Here is a 24,939-nt window from a genome sequence, read left to right as displayed (position 1 = left end):
TTTTATCAAGACACTAGAACTGAGGACTTCCCCGGTGGCGCAGCGGTTAGGAATCCACCTGCCAATGCAGGGAACATGGATTCGAGCCCTGGTCCAGGAAGATCTCATATGCCGCGGAGCAGCTAAGCCCGTGCACAACTACTGAGCCTGCGCTCTAGAGCCCGCGAACCACAACTACTGAGCCCCGTGCCACAACTACTGAAGCCCGCACGCCTAGAGCCCATGCTCCGCAACGAGAGAAGCCACTGCAATGAGAGAACCCTGCGCAGTGCAACAAAGAGTAGCCCCCGCTCTCTGCAACTAGAGAAAGCCCGCGCAGCAACAAAGACCCAACGCAGCCAAAAATAAAATAAATAAATTTATTAAAAGAAAAAAAACACACTAGAATTGAGATTATCAGGATAGTTTCTAAAAATTTTGAAGGAATTATTTTACGTACTTTCAGCTGCTAGATCTTATGATGGAATAGAAATTTTGGTTTGTTTTAAAGTTGATGTTGAACAGTTGAGAGGAAGAACTATAGATAGGAGTACTTCAGGATCAGGAATTTATCACTTTTTCAGGAACATAAAACATGGTTAACATTCATATCTTTTAGAAGTATTTATTTTCCATTTTTAAAATAGCATTGTTGGGTGTAATTTAAAGGAGTGCTAGAACTTGAATACCCAGCAGGGACTGGAGCATCTGAAAGCATTTTAAAATTCCTGTTTGCTACACCCTGCTTTAAGCACTTTCATATAGCTGGGAAGTGGAGAGGGAAAAAAATGCTCAATTTGCACAGTGAATGATTAAAGGAAAGATAAAAGCTAATAGCCCTGTTACTTAACTAATTTTTTAATTTTCAAAGCTAACTTGGGCTATGTTAAACTACATGCCCCTCCCAGTTGGACCTACCTAAAATATATAAAAGCAAAAAGCACCCTTCCCCCAAATCCTTAACCTTAACTGCAGTTTTATTAAGTTTATATTCATATGAGGGGAAATATAAATAAATTACATTGTTTCTCAAACATATTATCAAGTTCTATCATTAAAATTTTTATTTGACTTGTGAGCATTGTAACTCACCTTCAATGGATATAATTTTATATCCTAAGTATGATGTCAAGCATACCTTCTAAATTCCTTAAATTGAATAAGTTATACTTACCATCAACACTTAAGATTTTAAAAATTTCTCTAAAACTTGCATTTTAAAATTAAATTTGTAAAAAATCCTATTTTAGCAAGCTTGATTATATCAACTGGTAAAACTTTATTTTACAAGCAATAGGAATTGGATCAAATGATTATTATAATCCAGAGGAATTATTTTATAACCATAGCAAATGCCATTATACATACTGCCAAAACAGATTTAATAGACAATACTGAACTGTACAAGAGTTATTTATTTTTCCTTAATCTCAAAGCTATTTTAGTAATACAAAAAGCCATATTAACATTTTTCCATTAGAAAACAATGTGATGTACAAAACTTTGGATGAAAGGATATATGTCAAATTTCACTTAATCATTTGGTGGAAAACCCACCACTCCATCAATACCACCCAAAGTGTTTTAGGCAATGATTAAAGTCAAAGTAAGCATCTTAATAAATTCCAGCTGTTAAAACAACAAACCTAGTAATATAGTTTGCTACATAGTATTTTTGACTACTCAGGAGTTACTTTTTAAAATCTATTTTTTTTCTGAGTCCTACCACATACCAAGTGCTATACTTGTCCAAGTGGGTATTTGAGAAGTTGGTAAGGTGGAAGACCCCATACAGCGGTCCTTGGGTTACCAGACTTGACTTTTAACTTTCAAACATCCTCCAAGATCAAGAAACACCAACTAAAATTACACACTCCTCCAAGTGTTATTTGATTTTATTAGTGGGGAGGGTAATAGTGGGGAGGGTAAAGAGGTCATGAACTATTATTTATAATCCATTATTCCAATTAAAACCGTATGTCAAAAGCTAACTTATTTTTCTAATGAGTTTAAGATTTGACATTATTACAAACGTGGTTCACTACTGACTTATTGTGAACCCTACAAGGCACACTGCTCAAAAACAGCAAAGCAGGTGTGCATAAACGCTTTTCTTTGCATTTAGTGAAATAATGATATTTGATACCCATCTTTATCTTAAAATTCCATTCAGTTTAGGGTCCAGTGAAGAAAATAAATCCAGTTACAGATGGTAAAGAGCAAAGAAGGTAAACTAGTAAGGATTATTACTATACAAGGAAATTTATTCTCTATCTTTTCCTTTGAATAACAAGATGCTAACACACTACTTTCATTTAAAAAGAAAAATGCTTGCAACTATTGAATTGAGGCAAGTACTAAAGGCCCATAAACTGACAAAGTCGTCCATTCACCACCATTACTTCTTTACATAAGCTTGTTTTCCTAAGTATAATGCGTACTCTAAGCTATAATTTGGAAATTAGCCAAGCACTAAGCAATTACAATGGCAGGTAATACACCATCGGTTTTTGAAACACATTCGGTCACTTTTCATGACCCACCTGCAGTTTGGATTAAATAGACTCTCACTCAGTATAAATTTGTTTTGGGATCTGCATGACAACAACAACAAAAAATGTAGTTTTATGACATTTTCACATAAGACATTTAAAGAGTCTTTGGGTCATACCACTTTTGTATTAAGTGATTCATCCTGACATGCTATTAACTACAATAAAAATAATTGTTCAATTTTTAAATGAAAACTAAATGCAGATAAATGGTAACAGATTTGACATGGAATGCTGTAAAATAGTCCTGTACGTAATCTGATACTACTGATTACAAATTTCCCAGTTTGAAAACTTCAGATTAAAAACCACAAGAAAATTTACTCTTGATGGCATGCGAGATCTTCTTCAAAATGAAACTAGAACCTCAAAGTCTCAGTATTTTATCAAACATAAAGAAACACAACAAATTTGTACATTTTATTCACATTTATTTTTCGCTTTTAGTGTGCTCACAGAAAATTAGAACACCTTAAGCAGGAGTTTAATAGCAATTTTTGTAAGCAAAGTTACATTCCATCTCTAAGTCAAATTGGTCAAAGCTTCTCCAGTATTTACAAAACATGATAGACAAGATGCTACACAAAACCATTGCATCTGAAGATTTTTTCCTTATTCTCAAAGACGACTGGAAAAGAAAGCATTGTCTGCTGTAATCAAAAACATACCACAGTATAAACAGTAACCATTCCACTTATCACAGCTTGGTTGAGTTTAAAATTTGTGTTTAAAAGGTCCAAGATGACTGCAGTTTTACAAAAATGGGCAGGGTGGAAAGTTGCAAACTTCATGTGCTTCTGGATATCAAGATTTGTTTTTATACAATAGTCACAGTTAAAAACACCCTGCTGGTAATACATAATTACACTTTATTAAGGTCATAAACCAGCAATAAACAATAAAGCCTATACAACTTGTAGTTCTACTTAATCACTGACTGGTACAGCTAACATGAGATAAGTGAAAAGTTCCTATGGTTTAAATGAACTCCTAAGACTATGATCTTTTTAAAAATCTGGGTATTGGTGTTTTTTTCTTTTTTTCCACTTTCCTTCTTAATCAAGACTTGTAGTGTTGTAAACCTGCCTCACAAAATACATCGTAATAACTTTTCTTTAAAAAAAAAAAAAGACTAAGCCTTTACACCATCCTTTCTAGTGGTACATTGTCTTGGCAATGCTATGCACCACTAAATTTCTCCATCGTGGCTCCTATCACTTCATCGGATATCCCTTTTTGACCCACCCATCTCCTTCATATATGGGCATGTCCATAGATTGACAAAGAAAGTTTACATTTTTGAATAAAGATGCAAAGTATGCAAAAAACATTAATACTGATGCAAAAAATAAAAATAAAAGAGAAACAAGGCAGAGGAAGGTAACTAAGCTCTCCTCGACCTGTTGGAATGGTGGTAACAGAATGATCTGAGATGGGATCTGTGGGTAGGTGGTTAAAAACAAAATTTGCTGCTTAAAAAAAAGTAAAGTAAGAAAAGACATCTTTAAAATCAATCCCTGGTTGTAGACAAGTTCTCCAAAACCAGTACCTGGCACCACTCCAACAAACAAACGGGGGGGGGGAGAAAAGTTCTTCGATTATCTCAAAAAATCTTGCCCTTTTACTCTGCCGCCTCCGCTGGGGGGGCTTCTGGACTGCACTCGGGCTGGGCCTCCTGTGAGGGAGCTGCGCAGGCTGACGACGCCGCAGCGGCCGCCGCCTCCTCCGCGGGGGCCGCCTCCTGCTCCGGGGGCGCGCCGGGCCCCGCGGCCGAGGGCGCCTCGCAGGTGGCCGCGCTGGCCCCGGCCTCCTCGGTCTTCTCCTCTGCCTTGCTGGGCTCCTCGGCGGCCTTGGCCTCCTCGCTAGCGGACGGCTTCTCGGGCGCGACGGCGGCCTCCTCGGGCTTGGCCTCCTGCGGGTCGCCCCCCGCCGCCCCCTGCTCGCCCGCGGCCGCCTCCTCGCTCGGCGCCGCCGCCGGCTCCCCGGAGGCCGCGCCCGCAGCCTCGCCGGCGGCCGCAGCGGCGCCCCCGGCGGCCTCGTCCTTGCCGCCTTCGGCGGAGGCGCCGGCGGTGCCTTCGGCTTCACCGCCCTCTCCCGCTTCCTTCTTGTTCTTCTTGAAGGAGAAGCCGCTCAGCTTGAAAGACTTCTTGAAGGAAAAGCGCTTCTTTTTTTTTTTCGGGGTCTCGTTGCTGGGCGAGGGCGTGGCCCCGTCCTCGGCCTTGGGCGAAGACGTCGAGGAGGCGGCTGACGCGGCCTCCCCCTCCGCGGCCGTGGGCGAGCCGGGCTCGACGGCCTCGCCCTCCGCGGGGGCCTCCTTCTCCGCAGGGCTGGCCCCAGCCTCGGGGGCGGCGGCGGCCAGCTCATCTTTCTCGGCCGCGGCTGGCGACGCCGCCCCGCTCCCGGCGGCCGCGGGCTCCTCCTTGTCGGCGGCCGGGGCGCTGCCGTTAGCCTGCAGCTCCTCCTTGGCGCCGGGCTCGGCGGCCGCGGGAGAAGCGTCGCCGTTTACCTTCACGTGGCCATTTTCCTGCGGGGCAGAGAAAGCGGGAGGTCACTGAAGGGGGCCTGGGCCTGTCATCCCCGCCCCCACTCCAGGACCGGGAGGGACTGGCGTCCCCCGGGGCCCCTCTGGTTTTGGAGACCTTCTCCTTCATGGGGAGGCGGTATTGGATGCCCAGAGGAGAGTTCCTCGAAGACCTGGGGGTAGTGCTGTTTGGGATGTCTAAAGGAACTGAGGAAGCCTCGACTACGCAATAAATGCCCCCGAGGCCTTAAAAGGGCCGAGTCTGAAACGTGGAAAGCAAAGGGTAACCCATTCCAACCTTTGCCTCAAGGGCTTTGGGATAAAGGAGTCACGTAATATATGATACGCCAAACGCCCTTTGGAGGGAGGCACAGAGCCGGAGCGGGTGATCTGCGCCTAGGTTACACATCCCCCTTTCTCCCTAAACTCTAAAGGCGCCTTCAAAACACCAAGAACTCCCAGGGGGATCCCAGCGTTCCAGCCAGAAGTGCCTGGGCTGCGCGCGCAAAGGCCCTACGCCCGCCAAGGGCCTGGGGTCGGCAGGGGGCGCTGCGGCTCCACGGCGCGGAGCGGGGCGCAGGCAGGCGCGGAGGGGCGGGGCGGCCGGGCCACCCCGCCCTGCCGGGTCGGGCCCTGCCCGCTAGCCAAGGCGCCCCCAAGCCCGGATAGCGCAGCGCGGAGTCCGCAAACAAAGCTCAGGTGGCATCCTAGTCTGGATAAAACTAACAAGGCAGGGGGAAACCGATTATTTCAGAGGTCTCGCCTCTTCTTCCACGCCCACCTTCGCCAGTGATTCTGCGAAGCCCGGGCGCGCCCAGGCGGCTCGTTTTGCATTTTTAACGGGTTCAAAGCCTCTTGGCAGAGCTTGCCGCCGAAGCAACACGGCCTCTGCTCTAGGAAAAGAGGCGTGGTGGGTGCCCGGTGTTTGCGAAGCAGCCACCCTTGGCCGACCTCTCGGGCCCACCCAACCGTAGCCATCCTCCTGGGTTCGGGCATCGCAGGGGCAGCCCCCGCAGTGGTCCAGGCGGCACGCACAGCAACAATCTCGACCGAAACACAAGAACTGCCTCTGGTTGACCATCTGGACAGGTTCTTCAAGGACCCACAGTCTTCCCACACTAGGGAGACCATTTAAAAGTCAGATGGGTGTGTAATTCCAGAGACAACTACGAATAAAGATTTAGAACAGTGGGAAAAGCCCACCGAAAGGTAGTGAAACCCTTCTGCCCAGCTCCAGCCAGCCAGCCAGCAACCTTTCCAAGAACCCGGGGCACGCCGCCTCGGCATACAATAAGACAGCCCTTCTTCCCTCCTCGCCTTTCTCCACCGCCATCCCTATTCGCCCTCCCCCCGCCCTTCCCTACCCACATACACAATCACACCAGTTCAGAAATCTTGAAGGCGACCCAGTCTCGACAACAAACACGAGAGACACTCAAATACCTTTGTGCCCACTAAACACAAATGCAACCTGGCTGGGTGCGGGGGTGTGGGGTAGCACCTAGCTAGTCACGTTCTGCCAAGCTCCAAACACGCCATTTTAGACGATTTATCATTCATTCCTCCCGTCTACACAAGAATTCACCAGGATTCTCCGGGAACCACTAGTTTGGAGTGGGGGGAGACCCCACCTATAAGAAATTGACAATTTAAGCTATCGATTTCCATTCAACTTTCAGACTGGAATCTGGTCACGGTCCTCTCCGCCGAAGGCGCTTCGGGCACGACCAGAAGGGAAGGGGAAGCGTCGGGACTAGAGAAAGACACCAAAGAAATAACCAGAACCACAGGTAGAATTTACCTGCCCATTCGCTTTAGAAGGCGACGAGGCCACAGCCGCCTCTCCAGGCCTCTCCGCGGCGGCTTCTCCCTTCGCAGCGGTCTTGGAGAATTGGGCACCCATGCTGGCTTCTTCAACAAAGAAACTCAACAGATCCAAGGGGGGAACAAAGAGCTTCGGGTTGGTGTAACGACGGGGCAAGCAGTAGCGGCGGCGGCAGCAGCAGCGGCGGCAGCAGCAGCGGCACACACACCGGAGGGAGGGGGGAGTGGGGGTGGTGAAGAGGACAGAACAGAACCGATTAAATACACTCCGGATAAAAAAATTTTAGTCGAAGAGATCAAAAACAGCAGCGCAGGAGGGAGGGAAAAAGGGTGGAAAAGTCGAGCACAAAAAAAGGAGCCCAAGTGTAGTTTTTTAAAAAAAGAAGTAATAAAAAAATCCCAGATTTGTAGCCGCACTGTAGACAAGAGGAAAATGGAGAAATCTCCCTGGTTGCTAATAAGATGCGGGGTCCAACGCCCAAGTGCACAGATGAATGGGCTCGCGGGCGCTGACGCGGCCCCCGCGCGCGCCGGCCAATCCGCGCGCCGCACACAAAGCAGGGGGCGGGGCCTGTGCGCCCGGCGAACAATGGAGCCGCGCTTTGCAAACGGTTTGAAAATCAGCCTCAGACCGAGAATTAATGTCCTCCAAATAAATAAATCAATTAAAAAATACATGCCTCTCGCCTCCCTCTGCTTGAAAATACTAATGCATTACTTGATTGGCTTGCTTTGTTTGTAATTAATTAACGCGGGAGGGGTGGTACTTGTGGATGGGGGCGGAGAAAGCGTTAACTTGACTCGCTTTGACTCTGGTCGGTCTATATCCGTGTCTGTCTCCCTCCCCTCCCTCCCCTCCCCCATCTTTCCCGTGTGTTTCTGTGTATGTGTGTATGTATGCGAGTTTTTAAGACAATGGTGGGGATATGTGTGCAGCATGTTTTCTGTCTCTGTGTTCCATATTGGTTTCACAGATACTGCACAGGGTTTGTTTTTCTAACGGTTGCAAATGTGAATTAGCCCCAAATTGAAAGGTATTTAAACCAAGAAGATCGAATTTCATCAAACGAGATCGCGAGTTAGAATTAGGTCTGTAGGCCAGATGTAGAAAATGCAAAAGCAGCACGCAGACGAAGCCACACTCCCTTCTCTATCCCACACTGGCATGAAATAAAATATTTCGAGATTGGCCTGCGGCGCTCATCAACCCCCCGCCCTCCCCCTTCCCAATTAGTGATTTTCCCCCCAACAATATAAAGTGAGGGCCATGTACAAAAGATCGGAAAGGTCTGCATTTTATCATTGTATGAAATGACAGTTTTTCCTCGGTGGTGAAATGAGACACAGCCTAGAGTGTACGAATCCATATTTACAGTTGGGATGCAATTCGCGTCGATATGAATCTTTTTCAGCCTACTGCCAGCTTCGGAGGGACTCTTTTCTTCCTGAACATGTGTGAATGTGCACGCAATCGAGTGGGCTCCTGGAAGGGAGGGAGGCAGCCGCGACGAAACTCTGAACAACCGGATTGACTATTAACAGTTCTAAGGAGAAATTACATATTGAGAGATAGCAAGAACATCCCTGAACGCTCCAAGTCTAACTTGGGTTAGAAAAAAGGTCTACCAGTGTACCTCCATCTGCACCCCTTGCCACCGAAGTACCAGACGCTACTTGTGCGCGAAAGACAGCGCACTGATTTAAAGAATGGAGGGGGAGGGGGGAGAGGCAAAAATCAAGGATACACCCTTATAAGCATTCTCCTACCACCTACATTTTTGCTCCCAAAGTTTTCACTCGTGTCCAAATCAGACTACTTTTTCTCGTTTACATTTAGTGATCCTCAAATGAATAATCTTTAGCTTATGGAGGTGAGAAGCAGTCGGAGGAATGGTTCACTTCTCCCGGTGCTGGCTCTGAATTCTCAAAGTTTTATTTTCCTGCTCATTGTAGGGAAATGGGTCACACTCTGAGTGAAAAAGACGGTTGATTCAAGCCAATAACTCTTTGTTCAAGTACTGCTTTGAAAATCACCAAGCTGCAGATCGTTACATGAAGCTTCGTCTTCTCACTGTCCACTTCTTCAGATGCGTCATTATTCAATCACGAAGTCATATTCCCCAGAGCCGACGTTAAGACGTTTCCGTAGAAGTGTATCTTGCCAAACTTGTTATCACCCTAAGGGAGCCCGCTGGCCTGGCCCAAGACCCCAGCCGCCGCGATGGTTACGAATCCCTTGTATTAGCGTCGTTCCAACTTGAAAAGCCAACTGGGCTGATCCAAAACCACCATCCAGGCGATTCTCAAAAGCTCTTTTAAGCTGTTGATTTCCCCCTACCCCCAACGTGAATCATGCCCCTTCCTTTGCATCCCCCTCCCGGTTAAACTTGGGGCGATTGCTAGCTCGCTTTTGGATTTTCTCCTGACGTGTTCTTAGCCCTCCATTTGGGGGCTGCTTTTATTGCTCCTTTGTTACCAGGCTGCGGTGTAGCTTTCCCGTCTTTTTCTTTCTCGAATGCCTATTTGCCTGGTATCGGCTTGTCTCCTTGGCAACGGCCTTGGAGGATTCGGAGCCCCAGGCTGGGGGGAGTGGGAAGGGGCGGAGCCAACGGGGGGTGGGCAGGGAGGTGGTGGAAGAGAAAGAGACGCAGAGCGAGAGACAGAGAGACAGACAGCGAAGCAGATGGCCGCACGAGGGGGCGGAGTCCCGGCGGGGCGTGGACGTCGCGAGCTCGACGGAGCCAATCAATTCCCTCAGCTCCTCCGGGGCTAGAAAACAAGTGTAAACACGTAGATTGATTACCCACGAGCGGTCCCTCGTTTAGGGTAGTAAAGTTGGTTTTCTTTCGATAAGAGAGCGCATTTTTAGCGTAGGTTGGAAAGCCGACAGTCCCCAGTAACTGGCAGGGGGAGGCGGTTTGCGGGGCTCTGCCGGGGGGTGGCAGCGGGGACGGGGGGCGCTGGGTCAACCTCTCCTCAAACTCTCCCGGCGTCGGGCCAGCCGGGGGGAAGCTGCGAATGCGCGAGGCGGGTGAAGGCGGAGGTGAGGAAGGAAGGGGCTGGGAAATGGGAAGAGGTCACTCTGTCTCGGAAACTACATAACGACTGGGAAGGACCTCCAAACAAGACTGGAACCAGTAGGAAGTTGTACAGTGTAAGTACATAGTTCCTCAGGAGTTCGGTGTTCTTACACCCCGAACTAAAGGTTTCAAATCAAGTTCTAAGTATATAAATATGATTTTATATATATATATATATATATATATATATATATGACTAAAGAACCCAAGTGGTCATAGTGAAAATGTAAAACTGGTAAATGCCTGTAGCCATCTCACCAGGAGGAAACAGTCATTTATTCTCTTTTCACCACGCACTAGGGTATTTCTAAGAGGATGACAATCTGTATATGGTTTTCTCTAGAAAAAGAATGATTTATTTAGGATACCTCAAAGTTATTTTTTCCTTAAAATGTTAGCAGTAGAAGGGAATTTTTAGATAGTTCCACAAATTCCTCGAGGGCCTGCTGTATCCCTCAAGGCCTTGTTTTCCCATCAGTGAACAAGAGAGATGCAATGCAATCTTTGGCCTCCAGGAGCTTACTTTCTTTTTCTGGCCGCGTGGCTCGCAGGATCTTAGTTCCCCAACCAGGGATTGAACCACTTCCCTGTAGTGGAAGCCTGGAGCCCTAACCACTGGACCGCCAAGGAATTCCCTAGGAGTTTGCATTTTAGTAGGTTGCTTTAGGTGAATTGGATTATCTAGTTTCATCTAGTCTCTTACCAGATGAAGAAACAGTCCCGGGGAAGTTGCCAGATTATGTCAGTTGGTAGAGCCAGGGATAGAGCTCACCCCCTTGATGATTCCACATCTCCGGCTTCTTCCACTGCTCCCGGCGCTCACTAACCTTCCCTTGATGGCACAGATTCGTTGGATAGGTTGGTTATTCATAACTAAATTATTTCTTCGGCTCCTGCTAAGTACTAGGAAGGGACTAGACATCAGTTGACACCAGGGAAGAGGATGAACATGTCTGTCCTCTCATGTAACTTCCACTTCGCGTTATTATCTCTTAAAATTTCTTAGAATATGAAGAAAGAGTACAAAGGATGGGATTAACTGTGTGCTTAGAAGAAAGCAAACAAACAAAAAAACAATAACAAAGATGCGGGCCACGTTCTAGATTCCAAGTTAAATATACCTTTTTCATTTGAAAGCATTCATTCAACATTCATTCATTCACAAAGTACAAGATCGCACTGTGTTAATGGTGTGGTGCTCCGTTTTTCATCTTAGGTTTTATATTACCTGAACTTTAATTCCACAGAAATTGATTAATGTGGAATACAGTGTGGAGCAAAGCAAACACAGCCCGTCATTCATTCAACAGGTATTTATTGATTTCCTATCATGTGCTAGGTATATGGAACATATCAGTGAACAAAAGAGACAAGAAATCTTTATGGAGCTTACATTCTAGAGTAGGGAGAAAACAAACTTTCATAAATGTAAGTAAGCAGATTATATGGAATACTAGTAGTACGTAAGTGTTGGGGTGGGGGCAAAGTTAGGGGGATATGAGTGCAGGGTTGAAATTCTATATAGGAGGTCAGGGAAGGCCTCACTGAGAAGATAAACTTTGAGCAGATTTGAGGAGGTGAGGGAATCGGTCAGGTGCACCTAACCTAGCAAGAGAAGGAGAAATCAGAGTTGAACAAAAAGATCACAAATAGATAAGTCATTATAAATAATCATATGTGTTCTGAAGGGAAATGTAGGGTGCTATAAGATGGTCTAATTTAGTTAAGAGGGTTTCAGAGGGCCTTTTAAAGGAGTGACATTTTAAGAGGAAACCTAAAGGATAAGTAAGCATTAACCAGGTAAAGTGGTGGAAAATTGTATTCAGATGGAGGAAAGCCCCTGAGGAGGGAAGAGTTCAAATGGGTTTGGGGGGAATGTCAAGAGATTGGTTTGGCCATATTTTTGGGTGCCTATAAAATGTTCTAGTAGAAAAGTTAAATGTGCAGGTGTAGGAGTCTGGAGCTCAAAGACTGATTTGGAATGCAAATATAGATATATGATCATTCCAGATGTCATTATTTTCTGAAGCCAAGTCATGAAAGTATACAGAGAGAGTGCAGAAATACCTAAATACCTAAATAACTCTAAATACCGTCTGCCTTAAGAGGCTGGGCAGATATTTGTTAATTATACCTTAATAAAGTATAACATAATATAACATAAAGTAATAAAGTAAAATAAAAATCAGTGAATAGAAAAAAAGAGAGAGGTTGGGTAGAAAAGAAGGCTAGCTGGCAAAGAAAACTGAGAAGGAACCTCCAAGGAGGAGACAGAAAACCAGGACAATGTCCTGTCTGGAAAATCAGTGAAGACAGTGTCTCAAGAAGGAGTGGTTAGTTTTGTCAAATGCTGTTGAGAAGTCAAATAAAGACTGAAAAGTTTCCATTGGCTGTTGCTGGTTATAGAACAGCATTCTGTATACAGAATACAGAAGTTACTAGTTATGGGCTGCAGAGCAGTTTTTATCCTATGTTGAGAGTGGAATGCAGATTTAGTGTGTTAAAGAGTAAATGGGAGGTGAAGAAGATGACAGCATAAATAGTCCCTTCTTCATGAAGCTTGGCTGGGTAGAGGGTGTAGAGAGACAGGGAAGTAGCTGGAAAGGGAAGGTGTAATGTTTTTTGTTTGGGTTTGTGTTGTCTTGGACGGAAGATATTAGAGCAAAGTTAACTACTCTGGAAATTAATCCAGTAGAAAGGAAAATGTTACAGATATAAGAGAGAAAAAGAATAGTGAATGGAATGAGGTCCCTAAGAATGCAGGAGGGAATGGAGATGTAGGGCACATGCTGAGATACTGACTTTTGAAAGACTCTACTCCTTTCCTGTAACAGGGGAAGAAGAGGATGGTCAAGATTGACATGGCTGGAAGATGAGAGAACTCCCTCCTGATGGTTTCTACTTGCCTTTGAAATTCATCAGCTAAGGGCGAGGAAGAGAAGTCGGGGTGTGATTATATTATAGAAGGTATGGAATAATAATGGGGAAGCATAGGATTGAGACTTTTGGGCATAGTAAGATTTTAGAGCAATAATGAGCACCCATTTGAGGTTGATAAATCCCAATGATGCTTAGCCAGTATATCAGAGTTTCTCTCTCAAATAAATTCTTAAGTGAAAAATAGTATCTATTACAGTCCTCTTTAAGATTACCAGCTATTCACTTTCCCAGCCTATACCCAGTTTTTTAAAATTGAAGTATAGTTGATTTACAGTGTTGTGTTACTTACTGCTGTACAGCAAAGTGACTCAGTTATACATATATATGCATTCTTTTTCATATTCTTTTCCATTATGGTTTATCACAGGATATTGAATATAGTTTACTGTGCTATACAGTAGGACCTTGCTGTTTATCCATTCTATATATACCAGTTTGCATCTGCTAATCCCAAACTCCCAGTCCAACCCTCACCAATCCCCCACCCCCTTGGCAACCACCAGGCTATTCGCTGTGTCCCTGATTCTGTTTCATAGATAGGTTCATTTGTGTCATATTTTAAGATTCCACATATAAGTGATATCATATGGTATTTGTCTTTCTTTTTTTAAAAATTTATTTATTTTTGGCTGTTTTGGGTCTTTGTTGCTGCACGCGGGCTTTCTCTAGTTGCGGCAAGTGGGGGGCTACTCTTCATTGCGATGCACGGGCTTCTCATTGCGGTGGCTTCTCTTGTTGTGAAGCTCAAGAGACGGGCTCTAGGCACACGGGCTTCAGTAGTTGTGGCACGCAGGCTCAGTAGTTGTGGCGCACAGACTTAGTTACTCCATGGCATGTGGGATCTTCCCGGACCAGGGATTGAACCCATGTCTCCTGCATTGGCAGGCGGATTCTTAGCCACTGCACCACTAGGGAAGTCCCTGTCTTTCTCTTTCTGACTGACTTCACTTAGTATGATTATCTGTAGTTGCATCCATATTGTTGCAAATGGCATTATTTTGTTCTTTTTTATGGTTGAGTAGTATTCCATTATATAAACGTACCACATCTTCTTTATCCATTCATCTGTTGATGGACATTTAGGTTGTTTCCACCTCTTGGCTATTATGAATAATGTTGCTATCCAATTTGTATTATGCCTATACAGTCAATATCTGCACAAAAATATAGAGTAAACTAGGTCTTCTTTTATAAACTCCATTTCAGTTAATCCTGTATGATTTTGTACAGATATGTATAAACAGAATGGAAAAGGGAAGAGAACCTACTGGGTGCTAGGCACTGCACCATGTGAGCCTGTGCTAGGCTTGTGTTTCACCCTTACAACAAACCCATGGACTTGAATCATTATCCCCATTTTATAGATTTGGAAATTGATGTTCAGCAAGATTTGGGAAGTGAAATTCAACTAGTGTGTTAACCATTGTGTGTTGAGGGCTATCTGATTTTAGGAATCTAATAAAATCTCAAGTGGTTGTAACAGCAAAGTGGGCTGTCATAGTAGGAGCTTTATTAATTTTTTAATTGGTACCATGTACTGAAATTTTAACTTTAAACTTGCTTTAGTGTTCTTTATTAACTATCCAATTGCACTCAAATTAAAGATTCTTTCATGGTTAGGAAACATCAGAGTCACTGATTATCTGATCTGAAGGCTCAAGGACTAATACCTAGAATAGGAATGAAGCTTCTGGAATGTTAGATCCCCTCCGGATACTTAGGTGATTACTACAAAACCACTAGAAGCTTGAGTATATTTTTAATTACTGCTCTTCAGGCGTATTGATCGACTTAGTAAGAGTTTATATATTTGAAAAAGTCCCAAAGGGTAAGATACACTCTAGATTAGAGAAAGGTTAAAAAAAAAAGCAGGAAAACCCCCAAAATTTTAAGGAAAAAGTTTTCTCCAGAAATTTTGAATCAAAGCTTATCTACAGTAGCATTTTCTAGAATTTGCAGTATTTACCCTCTAAGGGACAGGCTGAAAACTTTCCGTATCAGCTTTTGAAAGAGCTGAGTTGGGAGAGGGAGATAATTCCCTTCCCATCTTTGTTTCCAGAGGTAACAGGCAAGTAAATAAAGAAAAACAATCAAAGTTTACATTAAAAGGATATGGTTCCTAGTCTTATAGAGTTATCTAACTAGTCAGCCAGAAATGAGAGTAGAAAATTCACATGGAAAAAAAGTTGAATTTTCAGTGTGACATAATAGGAACCATGCAAAGGTTCATTTTTCATTGTTATTTGAAAGTCATGGGGCTTCCCTGGTGGTGCAGTGGTTAAGAATCTGCCTGCCAATGCAGGGGACATAGGTTCGATTCCTGGTCTGGGAATATCCCACATGCCGTGGAGCAGCTAAGCCCGTGAGCCACAACTACTGAGCCTGCGCTCTAGAGCCCGCAAGCCACAACTACGGAGCTGGCGTGCCGCAACTACTGAAGCCCGTGCACCTAGAGCCCGTGCTCCACAACAAGAGAAGCCACCGCAATGAGAAGCCTGCACACCACAACGAAGAGTAGCCCCCGCTTGCCACAACTAGAGAAAGCCTGCAAGCAGCAATGAAGACCAAGCACAGCCCAAAATAAATTTATAAAAAAATAAAAATAAAGTCATAAATACTTTCTGATATTAAAAAGTAGATTAAATCCCTGAGATACTTGAACTATTCTATGGCTCAAGAAATTAAAGTATAAAATCATATCAAACATTTATCTTTATTCCAAATGATAATGGAGTTTTTAAAAAAGGATATGTTAACCTTTAGAAATCACTTGTTGCAGCCAATAAATTGACAAGTTTTTATTAAGCTGCTGCTAAACCAGACTTCATTAAGGCCCCCTCCAGTCTGATGGACATTTCAGTGCCTTTAGCACTCTGTTAGGCTTTCTGATGGGATGATTGGGAAGGATGATGACATTCATTTTTTCAACCGATATTTATTAAGCACCTACTTTATACCAAGCACTGGGTGATAGTGCTTTGCCTACGATAGCTCCGTAGAATCCTGTCTCCGCGAATTCAGAGATAGGATTACTCTGAATCCGCAGAGTAATTTTATAAGGTAGAAACCATTGCTTCCTATGTCTTCACAAATCAAGTCCTGCAGAGGTTACATAACATGTTCAATTTTTTGCTGCTTTTAAGTGGTCTGGGCTGGGTTGGGTTCTGAATCCAGCTCTTGGTGTTTCCAAAGCTTGTGGCACTGTTTCCCTGGATACCATGCTGCCTTAAAGTAAGAATTTTACTGGCTGTTTCCAGTTCTCCTGGAGGTTACAAAAATGCCCAAGAGACACTAGAAATTAACCAAAAGGCATTCAACTTCATTTATGCATTGTGAGAGAAGTATTTAGGGCCACGTCCATAAAATGAGAATTAGCATTCAGAAAATCACACACGCACACGCACACAAAATCTGACAGATAAGATTCTTGAACCTGGAAACATCCTTAGTAACTCTATCCAGAATATAGTTATTGCAAATCAGATATTGGTGTAATTAAATAAAAACATGGTTAAGTTGCACTCAGATCTCACCTCTATCTTTTCTGGAGGCAGAAGTGTGAGTCTGGCTGAGGGCAGAGTGAAGCCATTGGAATGTAGGTAAAACAGAGTGTAGAACTAGAAAGAGGAAGTTACAGTTGGGAAGGAAATCAAGATATGAGATGGGAGGTGAGATCAGAGATGAGAAGGTGCAGGACCACTGTAGGAAGACTGTAAGTATTCCTGCAAAGAAAGAAAATCACAGCAGAGAATGTAGGGGTGATGACAATGGGACATTCTTCCATTAAGTCTGCAGTTGGAATTTGATTTACATTGTGGTTGTAGGTTTTAAAATTTAAAGCAATTTTACATATGTTTCATTTAATACCCACAGTAAATTAAGTCATCAATTAAGTTAATTCCCAATGATAAGAGAGTTAAATAATTTGCTTCAAGTCCTAACTATAGCTGCTCAGACCAGCCAGTGTCTTGTGGTCGGCGGGGACAAACAGGGACTTTCTCACTGTCCCATCCTGCTGTCTCTGCCCTTGTGTAGCCTTTTCCCACTCCTATTCCACCTTAATACTTAATAAAAGAATAATCATGCTGTGTTTCTAATTGATTTCGAGTTTTGTTCTCATTGCTTCAAATACTACTTTTATGCCAGTGACATTAAAATCAGAAATACCTGTCCTAACTGCTACCCCAAATTCCAGATCTGTATTTTCTGCTGTCTCCTTACTGGGCATTGCTGTGTGTCTATTTCTCACCACTCCCTCAAACTCAGGTTATCATTTTCCCACCCAAACCAGCATCACATTCTGAAAGGATTTCTTTAGCTTTCTTGGAGACATTTTGGACTCATTTTTCTCCCTCACTTTCCAGGCTAAGAATAGAACCAGATATAGGACCCCCTTTAGGTTTCAGTGGCCACTCTACACAATATATACATATATTAAATCCTTACATTGTACACAAACTAATACAATGCTAATATGGCAATTACATCAATTAAAAAAAAGACAAACAAAAAGAATTAAAAACTAAAACAAACTAAAACAAAGCCTGAAGCTTTGTCTGTTTGGCCAGCTCATAAACTTTTCTTTCCATCTCCACATCTCTCTTTCACATCTTGGACACATTTTTCCTTATGTTACCTTTTCTCTCTTTAAAATTACCATTTGTTAGACTTTACAAAATATAAAAATAATTCAGTAGTAAGGAAAGTACTGGAATTCTCATCGTATGATTTATTACAGCTCAGAACACCCCATGGATCAGCTTTGTCAAATTATGTTGATTTTTTCCTTTCAAACAACTTTGGTATTTTCTCAACCAGTGCTAAAATTGAAATCAAGGTTTTCGATGCATTCTGCCTGAATTACCTCCTAGGTAGTTTCTCCCCTCTCTAGGACATTCTATGCCACAAATATCTCCCCTCTAACTCCCTTGATCAAAAACTGACTTTCAGTTGCCTGGGATCTAACCCTCCTTTCCTGACTTCCAAAATACTTTATAATCTGTCCCCATAATCTCCAGGCAGAGGAGTAGTTTGGGTCATTGAGGGACAATTTATTAAACGCTTCCCTGTAATTGTTTCATCCACCTCCTGGCAAAGAACTAGTAATTACAAGTTGTTAGTATAGCCCCATTAAATATTCTTTATAGAGAGAAGGTTGAAGAACTTCTTCTTCAAGGTATTTCATAATTTAAAACAATTTAGGAAGCCAGTTCTCCACCGGCTTCTCTTCTTAGGGGTGAAAAAGGAGCAGATTTCAAGGAGATGGTGGACTGATCTCCCTTTTTGTCAAAGAGAGAGTCCTGACTTTGAACTTCTCATGTCCTTTTCCAGTCTCGTATGTTTGACCCAACCACAAGAACCATTGCACCAGAAGAGGCAAAAACCCCCTAAGAGGGAGAGAAGAGAAAACAGCAACTGGTAAATCATAGACATTTCCTCCTGATTATGTAGACAAGACCAGTTTTTCCTTCCTGATGAAAATATTTTTTCATGTCTGTAACATTTCATTTTCTCACACTAACACTTAATTTCCTTGGCTGGATCTCCTGTCTTTTTTTTTCCCCCACCATACTTTAAACGTCCTAACTACTTTTAGTGAATTTAAACTACACAGTGTCCATTAATTGCCTAAAACAGGTAATATTTCCCCCTGTATTTGTTTTATATTCTTTTCACTCGATGGCAAAAACTATCTGCAACTTTTGAATTTACAAAATCCATGTTATGATAATTGTGGTTTCTTGAGAGTATCCCATAATAAGCAAGACAGAATTGTTATATTTTAGACTTTAGACTTCATCACTACTTTTTTGAAAAGAATTCGATTTTCACTTGATTCATTCAATTTAATGGTAGAAAACAGTAAAACATTATTTGACACCAGATAGGCAAACGTCTACTTATGTTTTTATGTCCGTATCTTTCAACTTAATTCTTTTTTAAGTCCTTAATGAGTCTTCAGGATGATTTCATAAAATATATTAAGATGTAGTTTATGTCACTGTATGAATATATATATTACATTATATATTATTTATATTTACATTATCTATATTATATATCACATATGATTATTATAGTGTAGTATGCATGGAGTACAATAGGAAGTTGAGAACATTGATTTTCATTGTCATTGTATCAGCACTCATAGGAACAAGCAGCTATCCTTTGAAATGATCACTTTGTCAGAACACCCATCAGACAAGTGCCAATCTTTAAATCAGTTTGGGGAACATTCCTCTTTGGGTCAGGCCTCACAAGCCACACAAGAAACTCTGCCTCAGTATTTTATAACTGTGTTTTATGATGATAATTTTTATTACTATAAACTGTATACCACTTTGATCACTGACTTTAATAATACTAACACCTTCTAGGTACATGAAAAAATGTTCAATTAACTTTCAAAATATAATTTTATTCACTGTGCTTTTGGCTGTCTTTAAAATTAATACTTGTCTTTAGAGAGTGTGCCACTCTTGGGGTGAAGCAGCCGTGGTGTAGTGGGACTGTGGTATTTGAGGACATAGGTTCAATTTCAGGTTCAAACACTTGGTAGCTATGTTGTGACCTTAGACAGTTGACTGAGGTTCTCTGAGCCCTTTGCAAGATATGGATAAAAATTCATATCTTAATGAGTTTTTAGGGTAATGTATTATTGTTGTTTTAAGATGTACTGTGTGAGAGGTTTTCTGTTGGGATTTGAATGAAAATAGGCAGGAGATAAGAGAAATGTTTTGAGATAATACATGTTGTTACATGTATGTAAAATACTTGTTATTGCATGTATATATAATACATGTTTTATATATACATGTTATTACATGTGTATATAATACATGTTATATAGCCTGGGAGCCAGCACTTAGTAAGTCCTCGATAAATGCGGGGGTTCTTTTTCTTCTTGGAATAAGGGGGAATCAGGGAAAACCTCAGAAGAGATTTTGAAGTAAAAGGGAAATAAGCAAACATATATCAGTAGAGCTGTTATTAAGTACTCGTTTAAGTAAGGATTTGCAGTGAACCCATATCTTGACTTCTCTCTTGGGCAGAATTCCTGAAGGAATTCTGAGAGAAGCTGACTAGAGACTAGAGAAGGTGCTAGAAGGTAGTAGAATTGGTAGTTGTCTTTTTCTTCCAGTAAGCCAGCTGCTCTCATGAGGGAGGTGGGATTATATTTCTTAATTAATGTTAATTTTAGTTAATGTTTAGACTTTTACATGATTAAGCAAATGCTATATCTCCACATTTTGCTTTTCTTATAACTGTCTTTTCTCAATCTGTGCTTTTCCTGAAATATGCTACAAAACCGAGCTGTTTAATATAAGTCGGCGTTTTGCCCTCCTTCCTTGCACATCTCTTCATCTGAGGCTTAGCCAGCAGAGAGGTGTCAGAATAAAACCACAATTTGAAAAATCTGCAATAGATTTTTTTTAATCCCACCCTTCTCATAGAAAGCCCAGGTAGAGTAATGAGTATCTTCAGGTTCTCGCTCTTTATTTTCCCTGAGTGCTAATTAAAAATCTTGTTAGCAGCAATCTATTAATAATTTATTTATGCACTGAATTTCTTTGGGCAGTATTTTGTTATCCATATACAAATTTTATTTTTGCAGTTTTTGCTTTTTTCTCCAATTTTGAAAAAAATATTAAACGAGGATCATATTTATAACAATTATGATCCTCACAGTGATTTTCATCATCATCATGATTACAAAATGTGAAATGTGTGTATACCAGGAGGCAGGAAGCATCATTCATTCTGCTTGGTGTAGCAGTTAAGAGTTCTACGATCAAATAAACTTAGTTTTGGGTCTAGGCTCTGTGAAGCAAGCACTGGTACCATTTCAATGATGGGAAAGATACCAAGGTTTGGAAAGGTGAAGTGATTTTGCTTAGATCACACTGAAAATAAGCAGCAAAAGTACTCTCAAGGGCCTGGAAATTGCGTTTAAAAGTGCCCTTTCCCTTACAGAGCAAGAATCTTAGAACTTCATGGAAGATTAGACATCACATTCAAACTGTGCTCTTGCTATGCAGTGCCACCAGTATCATGTGATTCAGGGTTGATGTCTAGCCCAAATTTAAACGTACCTTCATGTTGAATAATGAATCTGACTGAAGAAAATAATCTCATAAGTCTCTGAATCATAAGAAATTGGAACAATAGACTCTTATAAGGTTAAAATTTCTTAAATTGGAGTAATACTTACATTGCTAGAATTTGGGGATTTGTTTATTTATTTATTTTGGGCTGTGCCGCGCAGCATGTGGGATCTTAGTTCCCCAACCAGGGATTGAACCTGCGCCCACTGCATTGGAAGCACAGAGTCTTGACCACTGGACCACCAGGGAAGTCTCTGGGATTTATTTTTAAACTAATATTTCTTTAAAGTCCTCACATAAGTGAAACCTCAGCAAAATTTCTTAAATATTAATCTCAAACTTCACCTATAAAATAAAACTATAAAATGTCATCACATTCATAAAATTGAAAAACATTATAATTAAGCTTAGCATTTGTCTTTTATTTATTATGGTTGCAAAAGCATAGTCGTAGTTTCAGCAATTATCAGTACAGCATGACTCTATCATCAAGTGCTTTGACACTAGGATAAATCTGCAAATATCACTAAATAAAAGCGATACTAGAGTTCTCTTATCAAATACTTAAGTGGAAGTAAATGGGTAGATTCTGGCTTAGTGATGCATCCCAACAATTTCTCAGGTGGATAGTCAGGAGGAAGCCTGATGTATTGTATCCCTTGATTATACAAAATTCTCCAGCAGTTTCTCTAGAATAAGTAGGTATGTATTGCTAATTCCATATCACAAGGAGAAGAACTCTGGAAGATTTAACTACCTCTGTATCATTTTTCTATATTTTTAAGCACAGGGCCTTAAGTAAAATACAGTTATGCCTATTAGATTAGATCAAATGTAACAATAAAAATTTGAAATGTGTAGTGTAGGCAGCCCATTTAAATGTTGATCCAGTCAAATATAGATTTAGTAGATGATAAAAATCTGGCTTGTTCTAAATACAGAAAGGGTAGGAAAGGCACTGACTGAAAGGATCAAAGATGAAGGGATCCAGGTTGCCCAGAGTGGAGGCCAGTTGAGGTAAAGATCACAAAATAAAATAAAGAAAATATGGTTTGTCTTGGTTCAGGAGGTACCTGAATTTGCAGTGCTTGTGGAGATACTCATCAAATACTGGAGAGGGTCTTGGTGTCTTCATGAAGCCGTATGTGAGGATGAGGATTCTGACATCCTTGTTTTTAGGGGTGGCTCCTACCTTGATAATGAGTCAGCTATGAACCTTCCTTGATACCTGTTATGCAGAAGCCAAGTGGAGTGTCCCACAAGCGAATGATGGGACTTAAAGAAGTATTGTATTTTAGTGAAACTCTTATATCACTCTACACAGGGGTCTCACAGAATTTTTTGGCTCTGAATTTTGGTGTCTGTGGCTCTTCTCTGGTGAAATCGAGCCTGGGAAAGCATGGTGCAGAAAGTGATCCAGTACATTAAATACTATTTCTGTTCTTTGTTTTGCTGTCTTTCGTCCAGGTCCTCTTGACAGGAAATTTATTATTATTATTTTTTAGGAAATTTATTATTTTTTAAAAAAAGTATTTCATTTTGAAAACGAAAATGTTTATAATAATTACATGTCAGCTTCAATATCTCTACTATTTGTTCCTTGTTCTCATTGCTGCTCACATGAAACCCTCAAGCTCAGTCAGGTAAACCTCCACTGTTTCATGAGGCAGCCATACCTGGAATGAGAGCGCTTGGGATCTAGTACCCAGACAGGAGGTGGAAGTAGCCCTCTCAGGATACCAGTGCCCCAGCTTTTCACAGAGGAATTGATGCTTCTTTGGCTGACCCCTGTTTTCTCTGCCAAAGAACATTTGGAAGAGATTTGCATCATGTAACTTGCCTCGTTGGCAATTTTGTTTCTTTCTTAGCCAAGGAGAAGCAAGGGGTTCATCAAACCAAATTTGAACCTTCAGCTACTCCACTTGAAAAATCATGATGGTTGGTATAAGAATCAGCAAGGTCTTTGAAGTTCTCTGGCATGCAAGGCAAATTATAACTGGCTTCTTAACTGAAATTTAAGTTTCCTTTTGAGTTGTTTGGTATCCTGGGCACAGAGTTACCAGACTTCCATAACCATCACCATGGGTATTTTTATATTACAATTATATATTATGTTTCATCTTTCTCTCACTAGGTATGTTTCATTCTTTATTTGAATAGTTAGGCCAAGAGAATACAAATTTAGTCTTGAGTTGAATAAATTCAAGTTGCACAATAATTAGGTGATTATTGAGAAAGAAGTATTTTATTACCCTCATACTGGGTGTTTATATCCAGTAGAGCACCAGTAATGGAATTTCTTGTAACCAAGTATGATAGAAGTTCACTAAGAACCTGAATCTTCTTTAGACATTACCAATTAATAGAAATGAATATTCCATTTAAAGTTATTGTAAAATATTGGCTATATTCCCTGTGCTGTACAATATATCCTTGTAGCTTATTTGTTTTATACATAGTAGTTTGTACCTCTTCATCCCCCTCCCCCTACCTTCCCCCTCCCCCTTCCCTCTCCCCACTGGTGACCACCTGTTTGTTCTCTGTATCTGTTTCTGTTTTGCTATATTCATTTATTTGTTTTATTTTTTTGGGATTCCACATATAGGTGATAACGTAAAGTGTTTGTCTTTGTCCATCTGATTTACTTCACTGGGTGTGATACCCTCCAGGTCCATCCATGTTGTTGCAGATGGCAGAATTTCATTCTTTTTTATGACTGAGTGATATTCCATACGCATATATATGTATATACACTCATATACACGTGTGTGTGTGTGTGTGTGTGTGTGTGCGTGCGTGCACCGTATCTTCTTTATCCATTCATCTGTTGATGGTTGCTTGGGTTGCTTCCATGTCTTACCTGTTGTGGATAGTGCTGCTGTGGGCCTTGGGGTGCATGTATCTTTTTGAATTAGTGTTTTCCTTTTCTTTGGATGTATGCCCAGGATTGGGATTGCTGGATCATATGGTAGTTCTATTTTTGATTTTTTGAGGAGCCTCCATGCTGTTTTCCATGGTGGCTACACCAATTTGCCTTCCCACCAGCAGTGTACAGGGGTTCCCTTTTCCACATCTTTGCCAGCATCTGTCATCTGTGGTCTTTTGATGATGGCCATTCTGATGAGCATGGGGTGATATCTCACTGTGGGTTTGATTTGCATTTCCCTGATGGTTGGTTGGTGATGTTCAGCATCTTTTCACATGCCTATTGGCCATTTGTATGTCTTCTTTGGAAAAATGTCTATTTAGGTCTTCTGTTGGGCACTGCTTTTTTGTACTTCTTCTTGCTCAAAGCTTTTACTGTCTGGCGGGTCCCCTGGATTTCTCTCCACTCTACTATTGGCTGAGTCTATGCATCTCAAATGCCCCAAGTCAGGGGATCTTCTAGAGAGTCAGTCACTACCCATAGAGCACATCTGTTGTACCGAGCTCTAGCATCAGGTCAGCACCAGCCTAGAGACAGATGGTTATCCTGGTTTAGGAGTTGCTCCAGGCTCTGCCCCAAGCAAACGTGGCCAGGGGGTTGATGTCGTGATGGCTACATTTGAGAGACTCCTCAAAGTGGTCTGTGGACACACTTGGCACCAGAGTAACTGGCAGAAGAAATAACCCTTCCGGGAGAATGACCTTTGAGGTCACTTCTATCTCTAAGAGTCTCTGACTGCCAATTCTGAATGAGATTCAATTAGTATGTGTTGGATGATTGCTGCATGCCAGGTATTCTCCCATACACTGTCTCATTTATTTCTTGTAACAAACCAGGGAGTGTTTTTACCTTAGTTCACTGAATCTAAGATGCTACTAGTTATAAGCTGAACCATTATTTTATGTACCATTAAGATTGAAAGAAAATTGCCAGTTAAATTTTGACACAATATTCTCATTACTTAGCTTTTCATTTAAGTGTGCATATCAAAACAGCTTTCTTAGACTTATAT

At 41.8% G+C, this 24,939-nt stretch overlaps 1 protein-coding gene and 1 long non-coding RNA gene across 2 annotated transcripts in view; one reads left to right on the top strand and one right to left on the bottom strand.

The window, feature by feature from the left end:
• Window positions 1–1,374: 1,374 nt before the first annotated feature.
• Window positions 1,375–7,375, bottom strand: MARCKS (myristoylated alanine rich protein kinase C substrate). The gene is made up of 2 exons (XM_019929601.3): window positions 6,854–7,375; window positions 1,375–5,055 (listed from the first exon to the last, which is right to left on the bottom strand). Exons 1-2 carry the CDS (start codon window positions 6,953–6,955, stop codon window positions 4,153–4,155), a joined length of 1,005 nt encoding a protein of 334 aa, XP_019785160.1. The 5' UTR covers window positions 6,956–7,375; the 3' UTR covers window positions 1,375–4,152.
• Window positions 7,376–9,669: 2,294 nt separating this feature from the next.
• LOC141276015 (uncharacterized) overlaps window positions 9,670–24,939 on the top strand; it is a 1,017,885-nt gene continuing 1,002,615 nt past the window's right edge. The window contains exons 1-3 of the long non-coding RNA XR_012324788.1: window positions 9,670–10,030; window positions 12,791–12,923; window positions 18,228–18,314. This is a non-coding gene — a long non-coding RNA (uncharacterized lncRNA). The remainder of the gene's footprint in view (window positions 10,031–12,790; window positions 12,924–18,227; window positions 18,315–24,939) is intronic.

This window comes from Tursiops truncatus, chromosome 12 (genome assembly GCF_011762595.2).
Source record: "Tursiops truncatus isolate mTurTru1 chromosome 12, mTurTru1.mat.Y, whole genome shotgun sequence".
Classification (NCBI taxonomy): Eukaryota; Metazoa; Chordata; class Mammalia; order Artiodactyla; family Delphinidae; genus Tursiops; species Tursiops truncatus.
Note: the sequence above shows the minus strand (reverse complement) of the source record. Positions and strands in the feature narration are given on the sequence as shown.